Genomic DNA, 17,265 nt, shown 5'->3' with positions numbered 1-17,265 from the left:
TTCGGCATATACAAGACTCGTCATCGGATTATATAAGGGGCAGTCCCCTTACTTCTTTACGCGCTAACATCGACGAAACCCTTGTTGCCGAAGAAGATCAGTATCTCAGCGAAGAGAACCACACCAAACAGTAGACCAAGAGCGGCTTGGAGAAGGAAAACCTTTCCAACGACGGTCAAGAACCGCATGCGAGAGCCCCAGCCGAATGACTTCCAAGCATCGACAATGCCAATCTTGCCCTGACCACCGACAATTTCCGGAGTAACCTTGCCACCGAAGGAGCGGTCGAATGGCACGATGGTCTCGTCATCTTCAGGGAGCATAGAGGCAGCGACACGGATGAAAGTGACCTCGGCGGGKATTTGAATCAGGACGTAGAGGACGAGGAAGAGTGCGAGGAGACCAAAGCCACCGGAAAGAGCAGCATAAGGGGAGCGTGCGGCAGGCTCAGAGCCATACTCGAGGACCTTGGTGCCGTATGCGATAGTGAGGGGAACGAATGTGACAATCTGAGCAGCGAGAGAGCGAAGAGCAGCAGCAGGGGCAATCTTCATGAAAGTCTTGCGCCATGAGGGAATACGAGACCAGAGCGACTTGGTGGATGGCTCCGAAATGACGATATGGATCCAAGCCACTCTCAAGTTGGCCAGAAGAATCTCAGCGACGAATCGTGCAACGGCGCTTCCAAATATGCGGAAGCTTGCTGATATAGGTGAAGTGATAATGTTAATGGCGATACCGGTCAGGATATAGAGGACAAGGCCGCGGAATGGAGCCAAGCGTCCAGCACGAGTAGTAAGGTGGGAGATTGTGCCCTTCAGGGAACTGGTGACTGGCTTTTGGGGAGGCACATCGGCAGTTTCGTCTCCTGTATTCTCAGGGTTGAGCGGAGCGTGGTCATCGTCGATACGCACATAAACGTCGGGGTTAGGATCTTCCACAGCGGCCAGTGTAGTCACGACTTTGCCGTAGACATAGCCGACGCATCCGGAAACGACGGAAAGGAGGGCAATCGTGATATAGAAGAGGATGACTGCCATGAATGGGAAAGGCTGCTTGGGCTCAGGGTCGGAGGGTTCGTTAGGAGTGTCGCTAACGGAGCGTCGCACGAGGTGCTCGGCGACTAGAGCGATGGCCGACATGTTGATATTGACTGTCAAATACGAGGGACTAAAGGAAGAAGTGAATGAACGAATGAACAAAACTATACTGATGGTATTGATGAAATATGATCAAAATGAAGTTGATGACAAACTGGTCGTAAGCAAGAACTAAAAGAGAAAGGTAATCGCAGGCAACTGTCGGACTCCGGCGTATTTTAGGCAGAAAGAGGAAAGAGGCTGAGCGCCGGAGTTATCGGATGATTTATGCGTGGCGTGGCTGGATATAGTCTAGTGTGTCTATTAGCTTACACCTCAGGCAACAAGGCCATCCAATGATTTATATTGCATCCAAGACCCCAGGCATAAAGTGTCTCATCTAAAAATGGACTTAAGTGTTAGGGCTAGATTATTCAGAACATCTACATCAACTAAAGGAGCTGGCACTCATATATAGATATTGACGACGTAATTTTCCGCAGCCCAATGGTATCTAGCAGTACCTAGCTGAGCTCTGAGGTTGTCATCTCAAAAGAAAGCTTAACGTCTCATCCTTCGCGAACCACTCTCTGTCTCTCTCCCATGCCTTTTCGATGATATCTCGTCCCATCCTAACCACGTCCTCAACCCGACTCGCTGTCGCCCAGCCAGGCACACCACTCCAACACACCAAATGGACGCCCATATGCACTGCTGTCCTGTAGGCCTGCTCCTCGTTGAGCAAGTGATACTTTTCAACCAGTCCTTGCATAATCCAGATCCCTGCATCGATGTTTCTGAATTGCTTGATTTCGTAGAGTTCGGCGAGGACTTGACCTAGATCTAGGGCGCGCATTCCTGACTGGGTCATTTCCCAATCTATAATGAAGAGTTTGTGCTGGTTGGGGGAAATGAGGATATTGCCCGTCCAAAAGTCGCCGTGGATAGGGCCCCAGCTGTCGTCTCCAATGCTGGCAGAACTGGATGTATGTGTGGAGATCTCCTGAGCAGCATGTGCTCTGACTTTTTCAAAGACGGACCGATTTTCCCCCAGGATGTGAGGGTATATGTCAATCATATTGAGAAGTCGATCGTAGTTGATGACGTATTTGAGCTGTTGCATTGACTTGTTCTCGGCCAGCTTGTTTCTAAGGGCTATTTGCTCGTCGTGTGAAACCCAGGTGTGGAAAGACGCCAGCCATGACCCTAGCGCATGCCCAATCGCATTTGCCGCTGGTTTGTCAATACGCATGCCTTCGGGGGATAAGAGCCATGTCTTGAGATCTGATGAATCGGGCAAGTCTTCGATTATTTGTGTGTGGGTTGACGGGTTGAAGTCATATAACTGAGGTGTTTTGACTGTGATCGGTGGCGAGAGTGCTGCATCTCGTGCCGCGGAGAAGTTATTCAACCCCTTTAGAACCAGAGCCTCGAAGACCTACGTACATTAGCAGTTCAATCTACGTCTCAGAAATGCTTCACCTACACATCTTTCACCATCTAACTTGAAGTCCCGGTTCAGAGCCACAAAATCTGTCGTATGCTTGATGATAACGTTCGGGTTTTCTCGCTCCGTACTTCCAATAGACTCAGGGTCTGTCAGCGTACCCCGGTAAACGAAATTAGCTGTTCCTCCATTCAAGCGCGTTATCGATGAGCAGGCATATTTAGTTGATGCAAGTTGTGAGAGCACCGAGGCTTCGATGTCGGCGTCTGTAGCCATGGCGTCTGGTATGATTGCACGTGTATAGGTGTGTTAGGTACGAAATCTAGAGGACACGCAAGAAAGTGTAAAGGAGATTTATAGATAATCAATTACTGTCAAGCGTATTCCACATGTTGTGTAGCCCTAAAGCTGTTGTTGTTCCCCACCCTGGTAGATTGATTGAGCCCCGCGACTAATCAGCGATTGTGATTCGGTGCTAATCAAGACTCATTTTGACTAATTTGCTATCACATATTTTACTGTGTATTAGAACGACATATGCCTATATTTGTACAGTTATCTTAATTGATTATTGACAGACGATTGGCGGAGAGGAGAAAGGTATCACAAGAGGGATATAGCCCTGAAGCTCCCAAACGCCAGTACATAACGCGCTGAACGGAATCAATATTTCCAGTTATCTTTTTTTTCACAAACCGTGTCCATCCTTATTGAGGGAGGTAAAAATTCATATTTTCATCAAACGGCAAATCAAAAACGTCATCGGGAAGGATACCACCGCCCATACTAAAGATGCCTTCTGCATTGAATGGCATCTGGAAATCAAAGTCTGGCCCTAGACTTGCAAAATCTGTTTGCGAGTCAGATAATGGTCCGGTAGTTATCACTGGATTTCCAATATCTTGTCCCGGGGCCTGGTTGAACGAGTATTGTTGTAACCGTAGGAGGTGGGCTGTTGTAGTTTCGGGACCGCTGACGCTGTACTGAGCCCATTGCTGGGGATCTGATGTTGTGTTTGTCAAAGGGGTTATTGGTTTATCGCTGGCATCGGTAGTTGTTGGTAGTGATTGTTGAGAAACATTGGTGGCTGACCGCGATAGTCCTTGGCTGTCTTCTTTCGCTTCTTTAGGTCGAGATGATGCGGGCTATGGACGTTGGTCAGCAAATGTCAATAAAACAGCTCCGTAGTAGGGATACCTCTTCTGTCGCTCCAGTCTTTTCCGTCTTGCGATTCAGAAACCAATTCCTCAATAAGTTCATGACCATACCGAACCTTGATGCGGTTCGCCCTCCTGGCCGCATACCACTGACTTTTAAATGATTGATCATCTTGTCAAAGTATTCTTCCACCTTAAGATCAGCCAGCGAGAAAACTCGCTCCAGGCCGTTGTCAGAAGAAACGGCGGAGAACAATTTGAGCAGAGCGATGAATGCATATGCCGAACGAGCATACAGATGTGTGGGCAAGTTGACTACAACCTCCGACTCCATAGACAGTATGCAGTCTAGACATGTGTGAATCGATGTCAGACATGTTGTGAGAGCATCGATTTGAGCAGCAGTCGCCCTGTCCAGTTTGACATCAGTCTTGAAGTCGGAATTGAACGGAGTTCTAAAGTCGTCGATGTTATGCTCAGTATGCATTGCAATCTCATGCATGAAAATACTGATGATACACTCCGAATGTTGCAAAATTGCTATATAATGTTAGTTTACGTCAATGCGAATCGAGATAGCAAGTGTAAACTCACGTGTATAATCTTCAGTGCGAATCTCGCGCCGCCACTCATCCATTTGTTTCTCAAATCCCTTCAACGCATACTGCACCTTTGTGTCATTCAAAGTCAAACTGCTTGAAGGGTCATCCATAGAGAACTGGAATGCAATCTCTTCCGCAATATGGGTTAATTTAGCCCAGTGTATCAAATTGCGATCAGACGGTTCAGCGTCAGGGGAAGTTTGCAGAATCTCAATACACTCATCCATATAAGGAAGCCATCGACATAACAACGGCCGACGAAGTGCCATGGAGGCATTGACCGCCATGACATATGCACCTAACCACACTCGTCTTGTTTCGACAGCATCCGGGTCAAATGAAGTTCTGTTTTGATTCTTGCCCATGATGTCTCGCAAAAATCCGTATTGTTTATTACCTTTTCTTCGAGTGACACGACCCATGCCAATGTCCAGCGCCATGACGACAGCCATGTGAATGAACTGGAAGAATTTGAGCTCTTCGAATTGATCGGGCGGCAGATACCAGATGCATGCCAGAATAATTGATTGGGCCAGCTCCAGGGATTTTTCGCCCTTGACAACGATCTTATCGGCAAATAGACGGTGCGCCTCATGTACCAGAGGCATTTGCAATTCCGATCGAAAGTGGCCAATAGAAATAGCCATGATCACAAGGAAAAGTGTGGGTTTATCGCGCCGTACCGAGGCCATGGTCGTCCCTGGTGGAAATACGACCACTGGAAGTCCAGGAGCAATATTTTTGACATAGTAGTCAAAGGCGTCAACAGCGGTCTGCACATCAATTAACCCGCGATCTATGATATCGGTGAATTCATTGGCAGTGTCTACGACACTTTCGCTGTTGGATGGATTCGTTAAAATCTGTTAAAGATTAGTATCATATCTCGGAATGACTTGCGCCAACTTACTGGACCGGTGAAAGAAGCACTCTGGGGCAATGAGCCGGGCGGCGCCGAAAATTTAGTATCACCACTAGCTGTACGCTTCGTACTTGTACCAGGAGAGGCGGAGCTGATAGAGCTCGCTGGTGGTAGTGATGCTGGTGGAGGGCCGCCTCCGAGCCATCGACGAGTAGCAGAAACCTCTTGCTCCTGCGATCGCCCCTCCGGAGACGTGATAGTATCGACCCTTCTAGACGCCTGAAGACTAGCTGTAAGGGCATCGATCTTCTTTTCCAACTCACTCACGCGACTGTCTGTTTTCTTCTGGCGCTTTCGGGTCGGCGGAGTGACGACACATCTTCGATTCGCCTTGGCACACCGTTTACAAGAGCCTGATGGATTTTTATCGTCCGGTTCACAACGGACCTTCAGTTGTCGGCAGGCGTCGCATGCTCGAGGTCGTTTCAGGTCGGCGAGATGGTCGTCGGGGTCGTGTTCATCACCCGGCAGGCCCCTTGACATTTCATTCAGTAGCGTTCCAAACGCTTCATCGATACCCACCGCATTATTGCCCGTGGAAGAAGGCGTTGAAGCCGAGCGATGTTGTTGTTCGTTGGTCGAATCCGGCTTTATTTGTCCATATCCTGGTCCATGCTCTGTGCGTGTACTGTATTCCAGCATCTGGTTGTGCGCATACGATGTGGGATAGTGTTGCGGTCTTGAGAATACATCTCTGTTGGAGAAAGAGATGCTGTTCTGCTTCGTGTTGTCATTGCCTTGTCGCATACGTGGATCGTTATCCATGCCGCTTATGTCGAGTCAGTCGCCCGTGGTCGTGCAGTGCGCTACTGAACGAATCCATTGAATCTGTGTTAGCCTGGTTGCGATTCAAATGTTCAGGTTGGATATGTAGACTAGGTAGAAGGTGAAGTAGGCCTAGAAAAAGCATGGGGAGTATTTTCGAGCTCAAGAACGCATTGATCAGGCATTCAATAATCAAGACTCAGGAACTAAAAGAAAAGCGTAATACGCACGCCCCAGCACCACGAGACTATTACAGACTAACAGCACTCGTTGTAGACAGTAGCTCCCCCTTCAAGGAGTGAGTTCGCATTCAGTGCGACGACGCGATCTCGCATCGGAGCACGGCGTGTCGGTATCCGGTGGTCCCGATGGGAGATATTCCAGCTAAGAAACTTATCGACGAGCAATCAAGGGGTATATAAAGGCACGGTCTTTCCTTCCTTTCCAGTCAGGTTGAAAACTGTTATATCGATCAACAATCGAAAAATGCGATATTCATGAAGGTTTTGAGAGGGAGAAGGATTGACATGACGTCGACAAATTGATGGGGGAAGGCGCTCTCCGCGTATAGCTACTTTGTGCGCGCTAACACCGTAGGCAGCGACCGGTCGTGGATGCTACCAGGGGAAAATGTCGCATTACGCTCAAACCGTTTTTATGAGATTGATATGATTCGTGTTGTTGAAATCTGTCTAATATCGGTGCTATTGAAGGCATATAAAATGGTATAAGTGGAACGCGTACGCCAGTCTCTCAAACACAGAATAGGAGATAAAACCCATCAAGACGATCCAGCGTCGAGTCTCCTAAAACGCCAATGCTGTAGTGAGTCTAAGTAAACCATGAATCAGTGTGTACATGCCAATGATGTGCTAAGGGTATCATGTCATAATATATATCAATGCGAGTGCCAGAAGTTAGGGGGGACATGCTGAAGAAAGCAAAAGACTGCTAGTTGAGTAGAGATCTAAGAAAATTTATGCACTGGACATTCCTTCTTTCGTTCGAACCAACCCACAATGCAAGACTTGTGGAATTTGCATAAGCATTCCAGACGGGCGAGTTTATCGCCAACTTCGTATTCCTCCATGCAAATAGTGCACTCTTGCGGCGTGCCGTCTTCACTGAGACAATCTTTTTCGGTCGCCGTAAACGATAGCATGCGTAGCAGGTGCGACGATTGTGGTGAGGCCACTCCGGGCGAGGACCCTGATGATCTGGCAATACAATCGCGAATGTGCGCTTCTCGCTCATCCTCACTACCGTCGATTCTACGGGGTGGTAGCTGCGTGCTGCAAATCGGACAGATATCTCTTTCATCAACGTGCGCTCGGTGTGGAGGACGAGAAAAGCGAGTACGGTCAGAGTCTGCCATGGATCGTACTCTTCGCGGGCGGGTGCCGGAAGGATCAAAGGGAACAATCCCACTCTCGGTATCAGGTCTAGGTCTATGAGATGAGAACTAGCTCTGGGTTAGAACAAATTTAGGCGAATAAATTTAACTAAAGCCGGCAAAGCTTACTGAATAAGATTGCACCCTGGCAGAGGATTGATGTGGCGGATGACTGAGACTCGAAGAGGAAGCATGGCGAGAGGAGCCCGGCTGCTGGCCATGAATCGGCTCAACAGGCGTCGGAGTAGCAGAAGATGTTCGGCGACCTAGAAATTCATCCAACTTGAGGATGGTCAGTGAGTTTCGCCGATACGAGTGATGATAGGAACACCTACCACCTGGTTTCGATGAGTATTGTTCTCTGCTTCGTTCTCTAGATCTCTACGAGATCCAAACATTTGAGCACCTGACAAAGAGCGGCGTACTTGATGGAAACGCTGGCTAATAGGAACTGTTGGCATCGTGGCGTCCCAATCCTGACCTGGAAGACGATCAAAACTACTTCGAATAGCCCCGTAGTTCAAAGGTGGAGCGGGGTTAGGATCTGGCACGCATGGATTACAGAGTCGCACTTCTTCCCCACCACCGAGTGCAGGATTGGAAGGGTAGGTTTCCAGATGAGGTCGGTTTGATAAACGGGCAGTGGTATCACGTATGTCATCGGCAGTGAGATCGACGACTGCGCGAGAAGAGTCGCGCCTGTGGCGGGGAGGGATCTCAGCAGTCGCTTGTTCGACTGGTTCTGGTGGCCGAACGATGTACTGTCGAGGAATAGTTATGCGGTGAGGGGAGCACGCTGCACACACGACCCGTCCGCACTTGCGACAATGATGTTTTCGATACCAAAAGCTAAACTGAGAGTTGCAGATGGGACAATGCGTGACCTCCGAGTCTGGCTGCCAGCGGGGCAGTGTGTATTCCACGTAGTTGTGCCGGTGCCGTTGATGCACTGTAGGCAGACTACGACTATGTTGTCGAGATAATGAAGCAGATGTATTGGCAACAACTGAAGGCGGAGATGTAAGATCGATAGCATTTTCCCGCGATGAGCCCGGCATATCTGATGGTATAAGATCGTTGCTGTCATCGCCGACAGGCAGCGATGGTAGTGGTCTGTCTTGCTGGAGTCTACCATGCGCCAAAGAACTTGGTACGCTCAAGGCAGACGGCCGTCTGTGTAGGGTTGCGTCATCATTCGCGGTAGCCGTAAGTCTCCTCTTGCGATCCATGTTCACTAAATGTGCCCTATGTTGTTCGTAAGATGTATCGGCATCTTCCGGCGAACTCGGGAGAAATGGTACAATCGGTCTGGTATCCCCACGATATACGGGAGAGCTGTTGCTCGAACCGGCGAAGTCAGTAGGATATGAAGGGAACGGATCCAGCGGACTATGCGTGAACGACGGCCGAGAGGACATGAATCGATGATTCTGTCGAATCTGTTTCGAAAGATGTGACAAGTGAGATAGAAGTGATGAAGATTCGCGGCGGATATTATAAGGTGGTGCACTAGTCCACCTGAAACCGATCCGATTGGCGTCGTTATCAATTCGTCATCAGTATGCCAGGGTGTATCGAATCGAGGGGTATCTGAAGAAGGGCGTGTGTTTGATTGAAGTGTGGAATATATAAAGCGAGCTCGATATAAAATCCCCTGTCCCTGCGAAGCCGGGTGGCAACCAAATATTATTGTATTGGTCAGGGCGGGCACGTGAGGAAGGGTCTGGAAAGCGAGGACTTCGACGCAACCGGGAAATATTGTCAAGATGGCTGTCCGAGGTTTCGAGGTCGATCTTTCTTCGTTCTAGATCGATTTCTTGTCGAGAAGCGGTCTTTGATAGGATTGATATCTTCTCGACCGGTGGTATGACGATGTCTAGATAGCGTACCAGCGCCCGATAAGGCTCATTCGCGTTGTTATCCGCGAAACTCGAGGAAGGCAGCTTCCCTAGGGAGGAACTCTCGACAAAGATAATACTCAGAGCACAGTAAGCAGAAACCCAAGTTTCAAGCACCCAGAGCAAAGGGAGACAGCGCCTTGGATGAATCATGAATCATGAATCATCAGGGAGGAGACCGAGTGCAAGGAAGGTGTAGATAGCGCGGCCGGCCTGGCGGGATTGGGCCCGCACTATGCCAGATGGCACTAACCATATTAAGATGGCCTGATCCATACACCAAATCAACGACAACACTTTTTTTCTACCACCCAGTCCATCGGACCTAGGTATGCTAAACAGAACAAGGCCTTAGACTAAAAAGGAGTCTGGCGACAAGGGGTGACTCTTATCGTGACCACTTATTTTGGCAGACACGGGGCATCCATAACCATACCCTGAAGTAATTGCAGACATGTTATGAGAATCTCTTAGTTCTTACCACTTGCTAACTCGATACAAACGAAGTATCATTACATTCGTATCTTTTCATGGGCTAGTTTGAAGAACGGTGCTTTCGTGCTTCAGATACCTGTGGATCTTTGTAGAACCTCGATCGAGACTCCACCAACATCAACGTGGAGATTACAGACATACATTGACCCGTTAATAGCGCCTTGTCTCTGGAAGTGGCTACCAGTTCAACAAATGAGGGAACCACACAAAGTCTGAAATGCGCTCAAAAACTGGCCTGATTGGTCAGAATTGCTATATACTCTGCACAGGCAAGAAGTAAATGCATCCCTATTTATGGCTTAATTTGCATAGCACCCGTCGATCAAGAGACGAACTGTATGACAGTATGAGTGAATTTCGTAGGAGCATTCAAGCCCCTCTATTGGGTACTCCTCGTGTGTTTGAGGATTTCATTGGCCCCTTGACAGAAGATTAACATTCCATCCCTCTTTTCACTGTCGAACGGCCCATGACTCGTTTGGTGTGTGGGTCAATCTACCTTGTAGAATCATATTAGCATTGTTGTTGTTTATCCAAAGAGGGAAGTCGGTTTACTCACTGGTATGGTGGTATCTGTCGTGTTTACTTTTTGGCCGTGGGTTCATCAATGCATAACGGATGTCTTTCGCCACGGCCTCTGTCTTGACTGTCACCAAGTCTTCATCGGAGAACATATCCGTCACCCCTTTCGAAAATCCGTCTTTAGTCTTTCTTCCTGGCCTGTTTAATCTCCGCAGAACATACGCGTGGGTCGAACTTATGACAGCCCAAAGCTACCCTCACCTGGACGTCCCATCGACGCGGACAAGCAGACCTTCTAACCTCAAGTCAACATCCAGCGCATCTCCAGTGAACTGCAACATGCAACAATCGAACCTGAGCCAATTGTCCTTCCCTGGACGAGAACCCGAGTCTCCAGCAACACTGACCAACCTTACCATCACCAACTCCATCAAAAGCGACGTGTCTCTCGTCAAGGACCCCGAGTTCTGGCGCCGTTTCTCCGTTGCCATTCATCAAGACGAGGAACAAGCCCGACAACCAGAGCGCAAAAAGACCGAAAGGTAAGCTCTACCTGCCGTTGTTAGACCTTGAGTCGTTGCTAACGGTTGCAGTGAATCGTGGCTCGCGCGTCAACGCAAAAAAAACCACCGTTCGAAGGTCTGGGGCTTCTTGATCGCTCTCATAATCGTGTTGATTGCCTGTGGAGCTGGTATTGCTATTTGGCTTCTGAGCAAAAACAATTGGCTCAGAAAGGAGACACCACATGCAGACCACACTCAATCTTGAGAAAATGGGCACCCCTTTTGTTCGACGCGCTTATGAAAGTTGATGTGTTTGGTTCATTATTTGTTTATCTTCCGTCGGCGAGAATTTCCTGGATGATATCATTGTTTTGCTATGTTTGCTCGTGTTGTTACTGCTTGATGTCGACTTGACGTTGCTGGAAAGGGAGTTTTGGAAGGCGTTCTTCTGCTGAATAATGAAAAGGACTGGAATAGCGAGGGGTTTGGGCGTCGATGGATTTTTTTTTCTTGCTCTCTTCGATGTATATAGAGCTGACTTTGATTATTGATGGCCAGCGCTTGTACATAGAAGCTGGACTTTGGGAGCGGCGCATGAGGAAGGTCCCCATGTACATACTATTTTGGTGAACTCTACTGCATAATGACTAATGGTGACTGCCTGAGGCCACTAAATCAATGATACATTAGTGATTGCAAACTATTATACAAAAGCGTCTTATAACTGGTGCCAGATTGATATGGCTTAAAACAAGCATCAGATAAGCCCGACTGTATCAAAACCTTGAACGCCACGCTTCGCATCTATAGCGAATCAACCCTGCCTTGCAGATTAATATAAAAGGTGCGCACAAAACACATCCACACGTTGATTTCTTTTTGTTTCCATCGTCAGAAAGTGTCTCTAGTATCTCCGACGAGTGGGCTCGGGGCTAGGGCTTCTGCTAACGCTGCGCTCGTCTCGACCGCGCTCCTTCAACCATTTCTTCGTGGCGAGATCAAGCTCTCGTTGCAGTTCAGGTGTCGGCTCTTTGCGATGAATGAAGTTGCAGAATCCGCCTCGAACACATCCTTCGCCGCTGTTTAACCGACAACATGCTTCTCGGAAATCTGTGACGGGCGATAATTCGCAATACACGGGTCGCGCGGCGTACCATCTGGAGTTGAGCGCATCGCATGCTGCTTGGGCGGAGTCTTCGTATTTGAAACGGGCGTAGACATTGCCGATTAAGTCTATTGAAAGAAAATTGTTAATATCAAGCCGTACAAAGAGAGAATAAGATGCAAACTTACGGTCATTGTTATTATCGCAGACAACAATCTCCTCAATCTCGCCATATTTGCACATCTCGCACCAAATATCCTCGTAGAATGCGTCAAAGTGATTCTGGATCTGGCTTGGGTTCATCTTATTCTTCGGGTCGTATGCTGGATTCTGGTAGAGATTTGGCAATAAGACTGTTTGCGAATATGAAGGCTTGACATGTTTTCGTGAGCAGCGATCGCCGTGGCGACAAGCTCCGATTTTGTAGTAGAAGGAGCAGTTGACTTTGTCTTGCTCGGTACCGAAGATCGAGGCAAGATAGTTGGCCATATCGTTTTTTGTGTTTGTGGTTGAGGTGGTTGAGAGACGTCGATATATGAAGGTAAATGATGTCGCTGATCGGCGTGGAGTACAATGTCGGGGAGAATGGAGGTGGTTGACAAGAAGAGATATCTGATTGATAATTTCAGTCGCAGTCGCAGAAGAGAGTAAGGTACGAGTCCGGTGGCGGATAAATTAGTCGAATACGGTCTAGCGCCTTCTAGAATCTCCGCCGGGCTGCGTCCAATCAGACGTCGAAAGCAGGTCGACGATCGATCTTTTTCATTCMCCAGCCATTATTGAACGATTTTTGGGATATGGATCCTTTTATCTGAAGCTTCTGTAGCCCCGAATGTTAATGTTGCTTTTTTCGGCGCTGAAAAGTGGTTGAATCTCAAAATCACTCCCTACTAGATATGTTGTTAGGAAAGTTCTGGATAGATATATATATCCGCTCTCCAATTCAAGACAACCAAGTGTCTCAAAACAATCGTGGAACCTCAGAAAACATTGAATTGGCACAGCACAAGACCAAGAAGCACAAAATGAATCAGCCATAGAAGTATTCCCAGTATCCAAAAATTTATTTACAGCAACAAGGCCTTTCTCAAATAGGTAGTACAAATGCCATAGATAAGCCATCGACGCTTATCAGCGGAGTTGGAGCGACAGCGTCCCGGTCAGGAAGGTCCAGCCTTCCCCGCATTCTATTTATCTCTCGACGATGTCCGCTCATTCAATCATTCTCCAATGAGTACTTTTGTCAACCCGTCGAGCTGACATGAGACAAGATGTTGCCTCCATTTGATTATTTCCGGTATACCCAGATCCGGTATGTCATTCCTGTCTCCGTTCTCTGACCAACGAACGCCCAGAATTCGCCGGTTAGATAGCTTCAAGCTAACGGACCACAGCAACACGAAACGTCGTCAACGTGAAGCGCGATTTTCCTCGCTCAGCCCCGACTATCACTCTCCAATCTCGGCTGCTGACAAAGCCATCATCAATAAACCTATTGAGGAGCTCGTCGGTGAAGTTCAAAATGGAACGGTCTCGCCTGTCGATGTGATTCGCACCTATGGCAAGGTCGCTCTCAGAGCCCAGGAAAAGACCAATTGCATTACCGAGCTTCTTCTGCCTGAAGCCGAACAATGGGCGATTTCTGAAGTTGATCTCAAGGGTCCGCTTGCAGGTATTCCGGTGTCTTTGAAGGATTCTATTCAAGTCAAGGGATTCGACACTTCGGTTGGCTATGCTTGCAAGGCACTCAATCCTTGTAAAGAAGATGGCGCCATAGTTAAGCTCTTGAAAGACGCGGGCAAGTTCTCAAACTTTTCCATGTTCAGTTTGCTGTAGATCTAACAACGTCTAGGAGCTGTTCCCTATGCCAAGACTGCGCTGCCAATGACCCTCCTCAGCTTCGAGTCAGCAAACGGACTCTGGGGAACTTGCCGAAACCCACACGTTCCAGGGTACTCACCAGGTGGTTCAACAGGTGGCGAGGGCGCCTTGCTTGCTCTAGGTGGACGTATCGGTGTCGGTTCAGATGTTGCTGGCAGCGTTCGAGCACCCGCGGCATGGAGTGGGATATATTCACTTCGTTGCAGTACCGGCCGCTGGCCAAAAACCGGTGTTGATACCAGTATGCCTGGTCAAGAGGGCATTCCTAGTGTTTTCAGCCCTATGGCGCGCACGTTGAATGACCTGAGCTACTTTACGAAGAGCATAATTGGCATGCAGCCATGGAAATACGACTTTACAGTTCATCCCATTGCTTGGAGAGACGACGAGAAGCAAGAAGCTAGCAGAAAGCAGCTACGTATTGGTGTATTGAAGTCAGATGGTGAGCTTCGCTAAGTATTGAAGATAAGAGCTTCGTTTCTAATGCTCCTGTGCTAGGCGTCATTCCACCGACACCCGCTATTGAACGTGCTATTGACACGACTGTCGCCGCACTTACTGCTGCTGGACACACAGTAGTGGAAGTTACACCCCCCGAAGCGGCTGACCCTTTCACTGGATTCAACCTGGCCTCTCAGCTCCTCAACTCTGACGGCTGCGTGACGTTCAACTCTTTCCGATACTCGTTCGAACCTACTGATCCCGGCGCCGCCCAACTGAGCAGAATCGCATACCTGCCTCGTGCCCTTCGATACGCTTACTACCTCTACGTTCGATACATCAAACGCGACGTCAAGTGGGCGACTGTGATTCGAGGATTTGGACCCAAAAGTGCAGCAGAACTGTGGCAGATTACAGCTAAACGGGAGGCATTCCGCAGGACATGGCATTCATGGTGGGATTCCGAGCCCCAGCAATATGACTTCATCCTCTGTCCCGCAAACGCCACTCCCGCTCTTCCTCACGGCGCTATGCACGATGCCGTTTCCTCATGCGGATATACATTCCTGTGGAACCTGCTTGATTATTCCGCCGGTGTCGTCCCTGTCAGCCATGTTGATCCGAAGTTGGATGCGTTGCCGTACAGCGGCAAGCGAGGGTACAAGACTGCTTTGAAGGAGTTGGGCCAGTACCATGCCATGGCTCGTGGTGCATGGATGCACTATGATGCCCAAAAGATGGCCGGACTTCCGACTGCCGTGCAAGTTGTTGGCCGTCGATGGGAAGAGGAGAAGGTTCTGGGCTACATGGCTGCAGTTGAGGGTGCTCTGGAAAAGGCGGGGAGTAAATATACCATTCTAGATGTGGATTAATCGTGTAAATACTAGTTCGCAAATCAGTATTTCAACCCTCCTGTTCTTGAGACTGAAATGAGTAGATCATGGTGTGATGATCCATGCACTGCTAAGTCAGAAGCGATAAGCGAACGCCTCATGCGTTGTCAGTCAATCGCCGCATAGATCGGAGTAAACCGCCATCTATTGGCCTGTCACCACGAACATGAGCATCAAGTAACGCGAACGCGTAAGCAAGCAGAAAGCACAATGACGCGCGGCTGCAGAATGACGTCGGTTAAGCATCGTATTGGAATCTCTAGTTGACAGGTGGGATCTGTCAAGTATCATATATTCCAAGGCATCGTCGGTATAGCATCAGACGGAAGTCGGGTAGAAGCGGGGGAAAGTCGAGCGAAAAGCAGGCGTCGAGTTGACATGATATGGCATGGCATGATGTACGTAAAGAAAAAAGAAAAATTCCCGAACAATTATCTTCCTATCTTATCCGCGACAGGACGAGTAAGAAAAAGTGTAAATAGTCCCATGTGATGGTGGCATGGCGTGCATGTTACACCGCTCTATCAGAGTCTCACTGCTCGTCATTCTGATCGGTTTCCTTTGGGGTTTAGACTTTTGTGTGGAATGTTAGATCGATAGAACCGGCACCAAGAAAAGAGAGCCGCCAGAGCCGCTAGGACTGGCTCAGATCAATCAGATCACGAGTAGACAGTATGACTGGAAGAGTAGCGTGGCGTGGTGACATGGTGATGTGTTCAAGAGACTCATTTGGTGATCACTGCTCGCCCCCACGTGTTACTGTAAAGAGACGAAATTACGGTACGGTACATGTATGGCAGACCGTCAGACGGTACACAGACCGGCAGAGCCACTTACTAAAGTGGGGAGCGGCCCGAGATCCATACCAAAAGGGTCAAGTTCCTGAAGCACACAAGCTAACTATATTGGGACATAGAAGACTGAGGATGTGGTGAATAGTGACTGATTATGCTTATAACTTTTAACTAGACTAATTGAAAAAAAATTATCAAATGAATTCAGAAGATTTCTACTGTTAAAATAATATTTTCCAAATTCAAGATTGCAGATTTATCAATTGATCATTATATACAGCTTGAATTAATGGGCATCAAGCAACATCAAAAAGATTCATAAGCATAAAATATGTAAGCACTAATATTATTATGTAATGAACTTAGAAATCAATCAAACTGTCTACTATCAAGGGCCAGACAAGTCAATGGTACCTAAATAGCCATTTTAGGGCGTAGGGCTATAGCGCAACGGAACTCGTAAGTATATGGAGCTCAGCCGTTCAAAGCCACCTCTCCTGATCACCATTTTGACTCAAGAGTAAGCCACTGGACTTTTCATCCAGATGGTCAATGACTTGGAGACACTTTTGAACACTCTCCTCAGGCTGAATCTGCCCCTTGAGCTCAGGATCGGCTATCTGGAACTGCTTTAGCATGAATTCCTCCCCTTGTACTACCTCAGCTGGTTTTTCTCCTGCGATAATATTAGTATACGCTATATTTGCAGCAAGGCATGGAATAGGCACTTACCATCATACGTATTAACCCAACCTGGGCTCAAAGCCAACACCTTGATGCCCTTCGGTGCAAGTTCAGCTGCGTACTTGGCGACCTGGACATTCATTCCGGCCTTTGCGACTGAGTACGCAACGGCATAACTGATGCCAGTCTTGTTGATGAGATCAGGTAGCGCCATGGCGGAGGAGATGTGCACGATCTTTTTCTGAGTTCCTTCCTCAATCAGGGGCAGGAAGGCATTCGTCGCCCATAGACCGCCATAGATGGCTGTCACGAGCGATGGCTCGAACATCTTTTGGACAGCCTCGGCATCAAAGGGAAATTGACTCGGACTTAAGGCCGTAGTAGCAGAGTCAACGGCGTTGGAGTTGTGGATAAGCACGTCTAGCTTTCCGCCTGTGATGGTGGATGCGCCTGAGGCGGCTTCGAGGATGGACCTTGGGTCTGTGACGTCGCCTTTGATGATGTGCACGTTGGGGTATTTGGAGGCGACTTCATTTATGTCGGATGCTTTGGGATTTCGTACTATAGCTAAGACTGTATTGTCTGTATTGGCAGCGAGTTGGCGTATAAACTCGAGGCCAATGCCTTTTGAGGCTCCGGTGATGGCGTATGAAGACATTTTCTTTTAGCTAGTGATGGATATCA

General features: G+C 48.3%; 7 protein-coding genes across 7 annotated transcripts; 2 read left to right on the top strand and 5 right to left on the bottom strand.

The window, feature by feature from the left end:
- Positions 1-56: 56 nt before the first annotated feature.
- Positions 57-1,142, bottom strand: BHQ10_001243 (uncharacterized protein; the record flags this gene model as incomplete). The annotated part of the gene is made up of 1 exon (XM_040873258.1): positions 57-1,142. One exon carries the CDS (start codon positions 1,140-1,142, stop codon positions 57-59), a length of 1,086 nt encoding a protein of 361 aa, XP_040729748.1.
- A 481-nt stretch (positions 1,143-1,623) lies between these two features.
- BHQ10_001242 (uncharacterized protein) lies at positions 1,624-2,802 on the bottom strand (the record flags this gene model as incomplete). The annotated part of the gene is made up of 2 exons (XM_040873257.1): positions 1,624-2,517; positions 2,566-2,802. The coding sequence occupies 2 exons, from the start codon at positions 2,800-2,802 to the stop codon at positions 1,624-1,626; spliced, it is 1,131 nt and encodes a 376-aa protein (XP_040729747.1).
- Positions 2,803-3,233: 431 nt separating this feature from the next.
- Positions 3,234-8,783, bottom strand: BHQ10_001241 (uncharacterized protein; the record flags this gene model as incomplete). Its single annotated transcript, XM_040873256.1, has 7 exons — positions 3,234-3,671; positions 3,724-4,223; positions 4,278-5,148; positions 5,196-5,976; positions 6,991-7,434; positions 7,495-7,631; positions 7,701-8,783. 7 exons carry the CDS (start codon positions 8,781-8,783, stop codon positions 3,234-3,236), a joined length of 4,254 nt encoding a protein of 1,417 aa, XP_040729746.1.
- Positions 8,784-10,376: 1,593 nt separating this feature from the next.
- On the top strand, positions 10,377-11,048 carry BHQ10_001240 (uncharacterized protein; the record flags this gene model as incomplete). The annotated part of the gene is made up of 2 exons (XM_040873255.1): positions 10,377-10,822; positions 10,874-11,048. The coding sequence occupies 2 exons, from the start codon at positions 10,377-10,379 to the stop codon at positions 11,046-11,048; spliced, it is 621 nt and encodes a 206-aa protein (XP_040729745.1).
- Positions 11,049-11,687: 639 nt separating this feature from the next.
- On the bottom strand, positions 11,688-12,377 carry BHQ10_001239 (uncharacterized protein; the record flags this gene model as incomplete). The annotated part of the gene is made up of 2 exons (XM_040873253.1): positions 11,688-12,016; positions 12,077-12,377. 2 exons carry the CDS (start codon positions 12,375-12,377, stop codon positions 11,688-11,690), a joined length of 630 nt encoding a protein of 209 aa, XP_040729744.1.
- Positions 12,378-13,159: 782 nt separating this feature from the next.
- On the top strand, positions 13,160-15,082 carry BHQ10_001238 (uncharacterized protein; the record flags this gene model as incomplete). Its single annotated transcript, XM_040873252.1, has 4 exons — positions 13,160-13,200; positions 13,283-13,560; positions 13,741-14,211; positions 14,268-15,082. 4 exons carry the CDS (start codon positions 13,160-13,162, stop codon positions 15,080-15,082), a joined length of 1,605 nt encoding a protein of 534 aa, XP_040729743.1.
- A 1,297-nt stretch (positions 15,083-16,379) lies between these two features.
- BHQ10_001237 (uncharacterized protein) lies at positions 16,380-17,239 on the bottom strand (the record flags this gene model as incomplete). The annotated part of the gene is made up of 2 exons (XM_040873251.1): positions 16,380-16,573; positions 16,630-17,239. The coding sequence occupies 2 exons, from the start codon at positions 17,237-17,239 to the stop codon at positions 16,380-16,382; spliced, it is 804 nt and encodes a 267-aa protein (XP_040729742.1).
- Between the last annotated feature and the right edge of the window lie 26 nt (positions 17,240-17,265).

The sequence above is a fragment of the Talaromyces amestolkiae genome (genome assembly GCF_001896365.1).
Source record: "Talaromyces amestolkiae strain CIB chromosome Unknown scaffold1.1, whole genome shotgun sequence".
Classification (NCBI taxonomy): Eukaryota; Fungi; Ascomycota; class Eurotiomycetes; order Eurotiales; family Trichocomaceae; genus Talaromyces; species Talaromyces amestolkiae.
This window is presented reverse-complemented; position numbering and strand designations above follow the sequence as displayed.